The 12,359-nt window shown below is 38.2% G+C and overlaps 2 protein-coding genes across 3 annotated transcripts in view; both read right to left on the minus strand.

Annotated features, from left to right (window-relative positions):
* Nucleotides 1–6,614, minus strand: LOC146488729 (cubilin homolog). Of its 2 annotated transcripts, none has more exons than XM_085113443.1 (4): nucleotides 6,206–6,614; nucleotides 3,945–4,195; nucleotides 3,532–3,646; nucleotides 1–839 (listed from the first exon to the last, which is right to left on the minus strand). In XM_085113443.1, the coding sequence occupies exons 1-4, from the start codon at nucleotides 6,297–6,299 to the stop codon at nucleotides 376–378; spliced, it is 924 nt and encodes a 307-aa protein (XP_084969569.1). In that variant the 5' UTR covers nucleotides 6,300–6,614; the 3' UTR covers nucleotides 1–375. The 2 variants fall into 2 exon arrangements, with proteins under 2 accessions (XP_084969569.1, XP_084969560.1); XM_085113434.1 differs by having other exon boundaries at nucleotides 3,945–4,201.
* Nucleotides 6,615–8,284: 1,670 nt separating this feature from the next.
* The window catches only part of LOC146488730 (uncharacterized), a 68,186-nt gene continuing 64,111 nt past the window's right edge, over nucleotides 8,285–12,359 (minus strand). Inside the window, exons 7-8 of the mRNA XM_085113367.1 lie at nucleotides 9,730–11,923; nucleotides 8,285–9,625 (exon numbers count right to left, since the gene is read on the minus strand). Coding sequence (XP_084969493.1) covers nucleotides 11,880–11,923 — 44 coding nt within the window. The 3' untranslated portion in view covers nucleotides 8,285–9,625; nucleotides 9,730–11,879. The remainder of the gene's footprint in view (nucleotides 9,626–9,729; nucleotides 11,924–12,359) is intronic.

Genomic DNA, 12,359 nt, shown 5'->3' on the forward strand with positions numbered 1-12,359 from the left:
TTAAGTCGGTACTTTTAAAAATCATTTAACGTGACAACGAAAAGCACGTACATAGAAGTCTTTCATTTACAGTAAAGTTGCCCAAGCATGGAGTTTCCTCAAGATCATAGATATATTTTACGCAGTGAACAGGATGACTGCCCGTATAGTACACTGATTGTTAACTATCTATTGCCAACCGAAATTTAAGCAAAAAAGTGTTAATTAAAAATTACATCAGTGTAAATTGCAAATGCATGACAGAATTGTTGTAACCTCTTTCGATCTAGATCTCTAAGTAAATTGCCATGGTTAAATTCGACCAAACAATGCCATATAAAATTTGCAATATGTTTCAGTTTCAAACGTGATGATGACTAGTCGTTAGACGTAGGTCTAACGCCGGTACCAGGCAAAAACATCAACACACGTTTGTCCAGCGTTGTTGTCCTCGCTGCAATCCATCAAGTCTTGACCGTACCAAATGCGAAACTCTTGACCAACTTTGACGGGAATAGGGGAGGGGAGTTTCTTGAAAGTAAGCTCGGAAGAATAGGCGTGCACTCCATTCAGGTGATACGAATAATATCGACACGATCCCCCATTCCTTAAGTATTCAGCAACGGAAAGAACAGTCTTGTTAGAATACGTTATAACAGTTAATAGTTGGTTTTCACCATAAGATGGATGCGCACAACCCCAATATGTCCCTGGGTGAGTGGGTATACATGCCAAGGTACCATTTCTGTGAACTAGCTTAAAGGTGTGGATGAGCCCATTTTCCAGGATGCAGAAAGCCCCGTATGTATCATCACGTGCTCCAAAGCAAACGGGATTGGTATTAATCTTCTGCCATTTTTCTGCAGTGAAAAATAAAGCAAATAAAAGTACTCAGTTATATGCTGATGTTTGTGCGTTGTTTTAATGTGGTAACTATTAATTTGTTGATTCTTTAAACTATGTTCTATGTTTTGAGCAAGGAATCATTAGATAATACGGTGGCCCATACCTGCCACGGCAAAACTTTCTTTTCCACGGCAAAACTTACTTTTCCACGGCAAAACTTTCTTTTCTACGGCAAAACTTACTTTTCCACGGCAAAACTTCATAAAGGGACTGGGACGGGATCTGTTTATAAACAGAATCAAGATGGAGACGGCTTATAGTGACAACGAAAACGGGGTTGAAGATAATACGGAAGAGGTTCTCATAAAATACTATTTTTATCGTGGTTATCAATACAAAGACATCTTAGACTTACTGGCAACCTACAACAACATTGAAATAAGTGAACGGACTTTACACAGACGACTACGGATGTATGGACTGTCCAGGAGAAACCCCGAATATGATGTTGACACCATAATTCTCGAAATTGAAGGTATGTTAGATGGTCCTGATTGTATTGCCGGTTACAGGCATGTATAGCATAGCCTCCAGTTTAAGGGATATCAAGTTCCACGACAAGTGGTGGAGCTCTTACTTCGGAAATTGGATCCAGACGGCTGCCAAATAAAAAAAAGACATCAATTGAAAAGACGTCAGTATCATAACCCAGGTCCAAACGCCGTCTGGCACGCCGATGGATATGACAAACTTAAACCCTATGGTTTTCCAGTTCATGGTTGTATTGACGGCTGGAGTAGAAAATTGTTATGGCTGGTAGTAGTAGCACCTGTATCAATACCAGCCTCACCATTGAAATGCACTTACAATACACTTGCCATAATGCAATTGTTCTTGAAAAGGGTGCACAGCGACGTGAAACAAGAAAAAATTCTTGCATGCGATCAACTTTTTCTGACAAGATTTTTACAATTTGGCTTGAATCTGTCACAACAGTGGTAGAACAGTTAGTGATTTCCTATAAACTCTCACTGGTGTTTTCCCATTGTTGGAGCATCTCTGGTAACTGGGATTCTTCTAAAATCTGCTGTTCTGCTGATTGAATGTTTGAGCATGAATGATCCAATTCTTGACCACTAGTACTTGGTGAATCGCAGCTTAAGGGTGGAGTGCCATTCTTGTCAACAGAGCTTCTTGAAGGAGTAAAGACTGATGCTGACTCAAAGTCATTTGCTGAAGAACTTTCTGGCACATTGATTGGCTTGGAAAAGCTCAGTTCTGAGTTGGTGGGATTGTTGTCTTCAGACATTTCAAAGTCAGCTGTTGTGCATAGGTACATTGTTATCCTCTTATAATCTTTACCAAGTTCAGTCTTGTATTTTTCAAGTTCAAAATCGTCTTCCTGTCCTGGTAAATAGCCAGCATGGCTACCATCTTCAAACAACAACATATAGTCTTCCTCAGGATCAAACTTCCTGTCAAATGCAGCCCACTTTTCCATTCCTTTAATTAGTATCCTTGCATAACCAGCAGACTTCGTCACTTGAACAGGCAAACGCTTCCCCCAAATTGGTTTCAAGTCATTTCCACAATTTCTCATTTGCCCAACGTTTATTGCCACAACTTCATCAGGATTAACCTTAACTTTCTTTTTTGGGCGAAATTTTGAACCGGATTGTTGCTGTTTATTCTTACAAGCCATGTAATCCTCAAATGACTTCGTTTTTGGCTTTTCTTGAAGTAGTACAGGCTTTCCAAACGACGTTTTGGGACTATTAGGGCCTGCTTCTTGACCAGACAAAGGACACTGAGATGGCGAACCACATTTCCAGCAGATAAGATAGGCCTACAAACCGAATTAAACAGTCTAAAAGGTAGAAATAGGGGCTAAACTTTAGAAAACCCGTCCACTGAAAAATAACTCATTACATACTGCTACGTTTTCATATACTTACACGAAATCTTCTTCCTGATCCGCCATGTTGGATCCGCAGGAGTGCAGTCAGAAGTTCCCGGATCTAAAATAGCGGGAAACTGCAGACAGAGAGAGACTGGATTCCGGAAGTGAGGAAAAGAAAGTTTTGCCGTGGGAAAGTAAGTTTTGCCGTGGAAAAGAAAGTTTTGCCGTGGAAAAGTAAGTTTTGCCGAGGCAGGTATGGGCCACCGTAAGATAAGGAAGCTCACAACGGTTAATTTCCAGTAATTCCCTTCACTTATAATTTAATAAATCATTGCTATCACTCTCTTTCAGTGAATATTAAAATAATGGTATAAAACAAATGTCTCAATTTTAGTAAAGGGCACTTTTTTCTACTTATAGGTTACCATAGCAACATCACAGCCCTGCCTTAAATTTAGGATTAACGAACACCTTTCATAATAATTCAGATTTAGTGGAAAAATAATTAAAATGACCTGGGTGAATCCTATTTCTTTAATATCAAATGGTAATCAGCATGTTAAGAAACAATTTGTGCGATGTTTAGCAAACATTGTACCCAAAATGCAACTCGTTATATTGTTGTTATAGTAACTTATAAACCCGAAAAAACAACTACAAGTTATTCCTCAAATAATTGGGCGTTTGTATAATTCTATTATTTTTGTAACTGATAAAGAGCCGATTTAACTGCTGGAAACCGTTGTGAGCATCCTTAAAGGAAAAAAATTCTTCCTGGCTTATAATCCTACTGAACGTTTAATTACCTTTCCCGCAATACTTCCCAACAAACTCATCTTGGCATTTACAGTAGTAAGTATTGTCGGTTGGGTCAATCGCGCACTTTCCATTTTGAGAGCATGAATTCTCAGCGCATGCATTCTGTTGAGCAAAAGAAAAAAAAAACAGCATCCGTTTATTGAACTTATTGCATGACCATTTGTTAAAGGTATGCGTGGCAATTGGCACACAAATACACAATACTCCCGTCGTTTACCAGAAAGATAAAGAATATAGGCAGATAGCCACTGTAACGTTGCTGGCAACACCGTAGAGTCCTTACACAAACACGATAGTTTTTGCTATTCAAAATGACACTAAAAAAATGAAACTGCTGCCTTAAATACCATTCAAGATAAGTCTAAGAGTCACAATTTTCAAAAGTTGCATCGTAGTGTACCTTTGTGCCTTTGTAAGAAAATCCATCTGTGATCTTCAAATCTTCAGGATGTTGTATGTGATCAGAATCACTCAGTTGGCAGATGTGGTCTCCACCTTGCAGTTGGCCAAAATTGTACGAAAGGCAATCATTATCAAGGTAGCACGCCACTTGACAGGCGTCTTGCCTCTCCAGGGAAATATTTTTGATCACGTGGTTTTGAAGAGCATGCCCGTCAATGGTTGGCATAAATAACAGGTTTCTACAAGTATCTGGGGCTGAAAATTAATTTAGTGTTAGACATGTCAATTCAATAAATATAAAAAGCTGAATGTTCTAGTGAAGTAAAAGGTTTTTCATTTAGCTAAAAAACAATTTATAAAAATGTTCTTTAAAACGTTTTCGGTGTTCCCTTTTAAAAACATTTTTGAAAGGCAGAACCATAGTTGACCCAGGCAGAAAACAACTCACTCGTAGTAAAATATTCCAAAAATACAAAGTAAAAATCAAGAGAATTTTGTTTCGTAGTGAAAGACTTTATGAAAAAAAATCCGTTTAAATTTGTTATTGCAACCAATTTTTTTTTATTTACAAACTCGAATTTGTCCAACTCACTAAACGAAATGCGACAAATATATACAAACAAAAGGAGGAAAATAAAATAAAACGGGAGAAAGAGAGAATATAATGAGGGACGCAATTAGGACGAACCCCCGATCTAACGTAAAACCCCAAATTAAAAGGAGGAAAAAATATATAGCCTACTTTGTTTCCATTCTACTATTCCTTGTTTAAATTTAAAATGTGTATTTAGGAGTAGTAATCTGTTATAACTTTATATTTCCCTAATAAGTCAATACTACCATTTTCGAGCTACCGTGAACGGCCAACTTTTTGCCACGTTTTGTCACGGGTAAAACATTCCATTTTAACTGAACCAATTAACGTTTAAAGCGTGAAGACGTCGAGTTTTGACCGCTCCACCTGCGTGTTTCTACACGTGAAACACAGGTTTTGTAAACGTTGTATCGAGTTTTATATAATTTGCCAAAGTAAGTTTTCAAATACGTTACAACATACCTAAAGCTTTATACAGTGTGAATAGTTTGACAAAGTTTCTAACACTGAATGTTTAGGACAAAATCCTCGCTGGTTCACGAACTTTAACAACAACAGTCGGTTGTAGGGAATAAGTTAGGACCTTTTAGATTTCTGCACAACGAAAATTATTATGGGATAGCGACTTTTCGTATTATAACTCCTTAGCTCAACTGACATTTTAACTAATATTGTTATTTAAGAATTTCTAGGTCTTCCAACTTTTTCTATAATCATAATATTTGGACGCGCGTGCTTTTCGGCCGCAGGTTAAAAGTAGAGTAATTGTTTTCTTCAGCACCGAACGCTCGTCTATGTGTTTGAAAATATCAAGGCTTGTGACGTGGAAGCAAAGAAATTTCCCTCTCACAGTTTGGCATTCAAAACTGAGTGAGAGCTGGTTTGCCCATGTGTACGAAGGATTTCATTTAAAAATGAAGTGGGAAAGAACATCAGTGGAAATCGGAACTTCTCATAACTCGAAGCAACAACTTGAGGAAAATTAACGGAGAATTATTAACGTCGAAGTAAAAACTGCGTGATAATTAAGCAAACGAAAAAAATAAACAATGTTTAAGCTTGAAATATTTCTTTTGTTAAATTAGTTTGACCGATTGAACAGCCATTTTAAACACCCTTGCTTCGCGTTTCTCCAAACACTTGACAAAAATAAAAGCATTCGGCTTACGGGCTGAAGCTTTCATAAGTTTTGTCGTGTTTGGATATAATAAACGTGTTGAAACACCTGCACCGTTTTTTAAATAAAGCGTCTTACATTGTTTTGCCGCTGAGGTAAATCAACAGCTTAGATTCCTTAGCACCCTTCTGGAGCATTGAAATCTGATTTATATATCTTGGGAAATAGCTTTTCAGGGTTCACTTAGCTTAATTTTTTACTAGTCAAACTTAAAAAAAAAAAACCTTTCAAGTCCATATAGCGGAGGATCTTTTACAGGGAATTGTGTAATTTGAATAACAATTATAAGATTTTGGGCATACTTTCTGTTATAAAGCGGTGTCTCTTAAAGTAATGTTCTACTATATTTCTGAGAAAACTGGAACATTATCGAAATTTTGTACATCCATCCTTAAGAAGCTCCATTAATCTTAATTTCTATTTATCTCTCGGGGTAGTCTTGGAGCGGTGTTGTTTTGAATTGACTGTAAGTTTTCTTCTACCTTACCTTCTTGTCCATGAACATCTTTCATCACGTTCATGCAGAGACCACAAATAAGGAGCAATTCTGAGCCGATTCTGACGGAGAATCGTCTTAACATTCTCACTTCATTGGCATTCTGCTGAATGCCAAAGTTTTGGTTCGTCAAATTCACAGTTTTAAGCTTGAATTTCTCTTCATTCGCCACTTTGGAGCCGTTTCGGGGGTAAATACCTAAATAATTAATGACCGTTTAGCTTTTCATTTCGGTGTGCATGTGTCAGATTGTTTTGTACACAGGGTGAGACTTTGGTTCCCCAATCAACACACGTTATAATTAGACCTTTTAAGGTTACCGGATACCTTCGAGAGCCGTTTTTTGCCAAAAAAAATTTTGAGGCCAAATGAAACGTTTCTAGTCTCGCTTCATTTTCAAAAAAATTTATATTACAAACCTTGAGGCGTGCGCGAATTATCAACAAGAAAGTTTTTTCAAATGAAATTCTATCACTCGCCAGAGTCCTATAACTCCCTATAAGCCAATTAAAATTTGTCAGCGTCAGGGCTCCCCGTGATGTTTTTCGCGGTAAAACATCTGGAGTCGTTCATTTCATGTCGCCTCTCTTCCTTTTGTTTACGTTTGCAACTTGTGATTTATTCACACCAAGTTTTCGCTTGTGTTCGTTTTGCGTATCGTGTATGGCGAAATATAAGAAAGAAAAGAGTCCGTGGTTGAAAACTAAGAAGAAAACTTGTCCTAAGAAAAAGAAGAAGAAAGTTTCCGATGAAGGATGGCGAAAAACTCTTGCCAAAACCGCATAAGCGCGTAGCGCACAAGCCCAGGTACAATAATCGGTATATCGAGTTCTTTGAGGCCCTTTCCCTCCCCACATATTGCGCTCAACCCTGGCCTCCAGGTTGCGGGTGAAAATATCTCCGTCAAACCTGCAAAGCAGAAAAACTCGGATAACGAATTGCAAGCTTGCGACAGCAATTTATTCGCATGGATAATGTATCTATAAATAGTCCTTCAACGTACCCCAGTGACCGCATTTCTGCGTGCAGCTGTTCTTTCTGATCAATGGGGCTCACCGTCGAGGCCACTGCAGTTTTCCTTTTCTTCGAAGAATTTTTTCTGCCCGGCATTTCGCGAGGAAATCCGAGAAATTCTGACTGGTAATAGAACTGCAGTCACGCACTCAACTTTTCCGGCGCGACACCAGTAATCTCAGGGGACTCAGCAGTAGGTCTCCTGTAATAGCCCTTTTCAAGGTTAACTCTGCTCATTTGCATTACAATGAAATCTAGCATGTACGAGAGGCAATTTCGGGATATTTTGTAGTTTTAGCCCGAAATTACCTCGCACCCACGTTGGATAACATTGTAATGCAAATGAGAAAAATCAACCGCGAAAAGGGCTATTCTATTGGCTTTCGACGTCGGCGGCATCCACAGCGTTGAAATATGGCGCAGCAAGAGCGTGAAATGTTTGTAAACCCTTAGAAGCGAAAAAAACCTACTTCGTTTTTACGCGAGTGTGCTTCCTTTAAAGTAATTTATACGATACAAGGATTTGACGGATTGCCTTGAAATTTGCCCCGACGATTTCCAAGACACCGAGCAAAAAAACTGTGTGAGGGTTTTCCGTTTTGTAAAATTGATCTCCCGCAATGGCCTTCGTCGTAAAACGTATCGGTGAGTTTTTGATGGTCAAAATTAACAGCAAAATTGCGAAGCAACCAATAGGAATATGGGAAAAGCCTCACACTGTTTTGAAGATTAATGCCTTGTAATTGATAATATGCAATAGTTTTGATTCTACGGTCGAATTCCATACCCGTTAAATTCGCTCAAAGAGACATCGGTCGTTTTGGGCTTTTGGGACGCACTCTCCTTACGGCTAGAACAAATCAATATATAGTTTATGGTTGTTGCCTTTAAGACAGCCTTTTGCGAAGGGCACCCGCGAAGGTATCCAGTAACCTTAAATGACACAGAAAAAGCTAATAGAGGTACGGCACTCAAAATATGATCGTCTTTGATCACGAAAACTTATCAAGTATACACACTTCAGACTGAAAGACAAGAATCACGTTGAATTGTCTACCAAGAAACATTTGTTTGATTAATAAGCAAACTTTAATGATATTCAGTCTGAAACGTCTAACTTATAATTGATACTGCTAACTGTGCGTGCCGGACATGAAAATAAATGTCCTACGAGATGTTTGGCTTCCTATCGGTATAGATTCGAGTCGCATCTTTTCAAAATACAAAGTAATACAGTACAAAACTAAAACAAGTAAATACATATAATAATCGTTACTGATTACACTTCTCAAACTTTTCAACAATTAATTCATTTAATAATAAGGAGATAGCAAAGGAAATCACTACGGTGCAGGAGGTTTGGAAATGTGATCTTAATTATCATAAGATTTGGAAAACTTTTGTTTTGAATTTCACCAAGAATATCAATGGTTTCAGAAGCTATATCCGTCAAACACTCGAAAGACTGTTTTACACGATTTCCAAACACCACACACCACTGGAGCTGGTTTAAAAAAATCCCATGCGCCTCGTTTATTCAACCAATATCTTGTTCTCGGTGCTTGGAAATCAAATAAATCACCCTTCTTAGTCTTGGAACATCCATTAACTTGTGGTTCCTTATCACTGATAAACAGGTGCACAGTACAAAATTTGTTTTTTTAATCAGATGGAAAAACTGCTGTCAAATGGCTTTCTTCTTGTTTCCTTTTCTGCTTGTTTGTTTGTTTGTTTCTTTTTTGCATTGTGGTTATAGGTTTAGAAATTAAATCTGAAAGAAATTGCAGCCCTTAGACAAACACAAATATTTAGGAAGAAGAAACCTCTCCAGTCAATTTTAAGTTGAACTGTGTTGCGTTCTGCTTCGAAGTTTAAAGTGAAGGACGTTCCACTATGGGCAAACACAGACATAAAGCCCTTCACATGAAATGTTTTGTTTGCCATTGTCTGCACCTCCTTCTTTCCACAGGTGTTCCAAGTTAAATATAGCTTTACGTTAATTCTGTATCTAAGTCAGTCCTCGTAACAGAATTTTAGAGTGATAACACCTCGTTTCCACTGAATGACAACTAGAGTGAATATCTAATCTATTGATTTGTCAATGTTTTTTTTTTTTACTTAATTATTTCATTATTTCATCATTCCACTTTCATAAGATAAACTGCGACGGGAAACGAAATATTCCGTGGGACTGGCTGAAACATAAAAAGCTTGCCAATACAGAGAACTAATAAAACTATGAAAATACTGAAAAGTATGGTGCGAAGCTGAATGAAACTTTTCTTTCACTGAGTTTACATTCTGCAGGAGCAAATAAAAATACTTTTTTTACTGAATCAATTAATTATCAATCAATCATCCTTTATTTATACACGATTCCTGCTTGCTCGTAGAGTACTTCATTGTTGAGAATGATGATTATTCTAGAAAGTGACGCAGGCATACTCGGAAAAAAGAAATCCGAGTGCTCCTATCAGGAGTCGAACCTAAGACCTTCCGACTACTACTAGTCTTACTACGTTGGATACCAGAATATGCACGCACGGCCAAATGGGATAAATATTTGTTGATTTGCCATACCCTAGACTTCGGTACTATGCCTAAGTTAACGGTGCGTTCGCTACTACTCATTAATTCATAAGAATGATACAAATGTCATTACAGACTGTTATAAATACAAAAAATGGGCATGCAACATGTGGAGAAATAGTGGACACGAAGGGGCGGTGTTAATTTTTAAAGCTTTCTTTTCCTGCCAATCAAAGAACGTGAAGTCTTGCCCGCGATTGGCGGAATCTCTTGACGTCAGGCCAAACATTGATTTCAATACGGTGGCCAAAAGAACTCGAAGGCAGCATTGTGATGCTTCTTTTAGAGCGCTGGACAACCTTTCTACAGACGATTTTAGCTAGGAGCGAAAGCGAATGCGGAAAAAAATTGAAGGAGGCCGATATTTTAAAGTGGAGAGGATTATCACGAAGGAAGGCCGTTTTGTAATCTGGTTTGCTTGACTCTCAATGCGTGACCAGCCGATAAGAACTCTGTTTGACTCTTTCGAATTGCGAGTTCGTACGAGACCTGATCGCCTGAAACAGCCTTTACCTGAACATAATTCAGTTTGTTCGAAGGAATTCCTCCATCAATCAAGAGATCAATGTCTTCAGAGAAGTTGAAATGTCCGACATATTGACTTGAGCAAAAAAACTTAAATCACTAGAAGCATTGTTGTCACGCTAGCTGTTTTCATATTCGCAATTTGCGCTAAATTTTTTTATCCCAGTCTAACTCGGTTTCAAAGAAATAAGAACCTGGGAAACAAAACAAGAGGCTACTAAGCTATTTGAAAAACAAATATGGCCAACAGAGGCGAAGAGAAGAGCTGCGAGGTAAAACTTTGTTCGCTCGATAGTCGTGATTCCGGACACGCTTGACCAGTGTAAGTCACCGAAATTGAAGCGAAAATATGTCCCAAAACCGCGGCACGTTTTTATTTCAGAGGATTTTTGTTAATTGTGGCTCGAAAAGCATCGATCAGAGAGGGCAAAACAGATTCAACTTTTTAAATTCGTCTCCAACTGTCCCTGGAAATCGGACGAGAAACGACCTTGCTTCGGTGAAGTTACAGACAACATGTCGACCATTCCTTCGATCTGAGACGACTGGTTATTACCCGCAAAACCGTGATCAGTATATATTTCAGCGTCCTAATTTTTACAGCAATACTAAGGCAACTGAACATTATTACTGGAGGAGATGCAACTTTATGTAATTTTTAATGGATCTGAAGGTGAGAGTCGCTTTTATATTTTAGTTCATACAAAGTCTTAACCGCAAACAAGCATCGATTATTGTGTTACGCAATCTTAATCTCTACGCATTGCGCCTGCGTGTCCAAAATTTCTCCACATGATTAAACTAACCAATCGCTTACTTTATCAAATACGGCAAAGACCCCAAAGCACATAGAAGCTTTTTTCATTAATTAACATTTTAGCCTCATTTATAATTACCTACGTACGTATAACTATTTTTTCTAAAAATGCTATCCTGTTAAGGCTTAACTTAGCTTTTAACCTTCAAAAAGACTCATGGAAAAAAAAAACATCGTTGATAGAAAGTGGGCAGAGCTAACATGATTATGCTAGATTTCCAGAATACCCTTAAATATACCAGATTTTCAAGCCGAAGATCACCTTGCAAAGCTACTCATTTGCCTCAAAAATTAAGTCCATTTTACGGTTAACTTTAACTCACTACTCACTACTGGAGAGATTCCTTAAATATGAAGCCTTGTTTTGTTCACTTTTTTTTCCAAGCCGGTCATATAAGGATTACGCAATTCCCCACTGCACTCAAGAAACTGCGAGGAGTAAGTGATTGTGGGATCGTTTGGATAGAAGGATGGACATCGCGCCTCCGAACAAGCATTTTCGGTATTTTTTAGGGGAACTTTAGCTCTTAATAAATAGTTTTCACCTGAAACAGTATTTCTTATACAACTCATTGTTGAGAAATGCACTTATTCATTGGTTCGATTTATATCAGTCTACCCAAATGATCCCATAATTCCTCACAGGCACTAGTCATTCTGTTAGTTTGTGGAGTGGGGAATACATGTGCTTGTAGTTGCTTCTAAGGGAGTGTTATGTCTTCAGCGAACAAACACTGCAAGGACATCAGCTAAGCCTACGTCACCTGTAAGATAAGAAAGACGCAAGCTATTTAAATAAAAGCATTGCAGATACAATACCAACGACAGAAAATATCCCAGATAATAAGGGCTTAGTATTCCACCAAAACGAAAATACGCAGTAAATAGCTGTTGTCTTGTGCATGATTGCGTTCCCAAGAACCTTAATATGGCGTCAGGATAAGAAAAGGGGAAGAAGACTGTCTCGTTGACTTAATAAAGGCCTCCCATTAGGCGTCTGGCATGGGTTTTCACGTACCGTTTATGCCCAGTCCGCTTGGCTACCAACTTTTTAAGTACTCAGTTAACTAGTAGTTTTTTTAGTTTCGTCCAGTGAGGTTGTTATCCAAAACAACAGTAAACATCTTTTGCTTTGATATGTTCAGAGCAAATTTCTCCTGCAAGATTAGCCACAGCGACTTACCGGGAACTGTAAGTTGT

This window comes from Pavona decussata, unplaced genomic scaffold (genome assembly GCF_977016875.1).
Source record: "Pavona decussata unplaced genomic scaffold, jaPavDecu1.1 SCAFFOLD_8, whole genome shotgun sequence".
Taxonomy (NCBI): Eukaryota; Metazoa; Cnidaria; class Anthozoa; order Scleractinia; family Agariciidae; genus Pavona; species Pavona decussata.

Bases quoted from the DNA above. Each gene is read 5' to 3' on its own strand.
- LOC146488729 (XM_085113434.1), bottom strand. From the start codon at position 6,299: ATGTTAAGACGATTCTCCGTCAGAATCGGCTCAGAATTGCTCCTTATT. The intron at 3,647-3,944 runs GTACACTACGAT...TTTGCTCAACAG, and splicing joins TTTCTTACAAAGGCACAAAG to AATGCATGCGCTGAGAATTC. The intron at 840-3,531 runs GTAATTAAACGT...TTTTCACTGCAG, and splicing joins TGGGAAGTATTGCGGGAAAG to AAAAATGGCAGAAGATTAAT.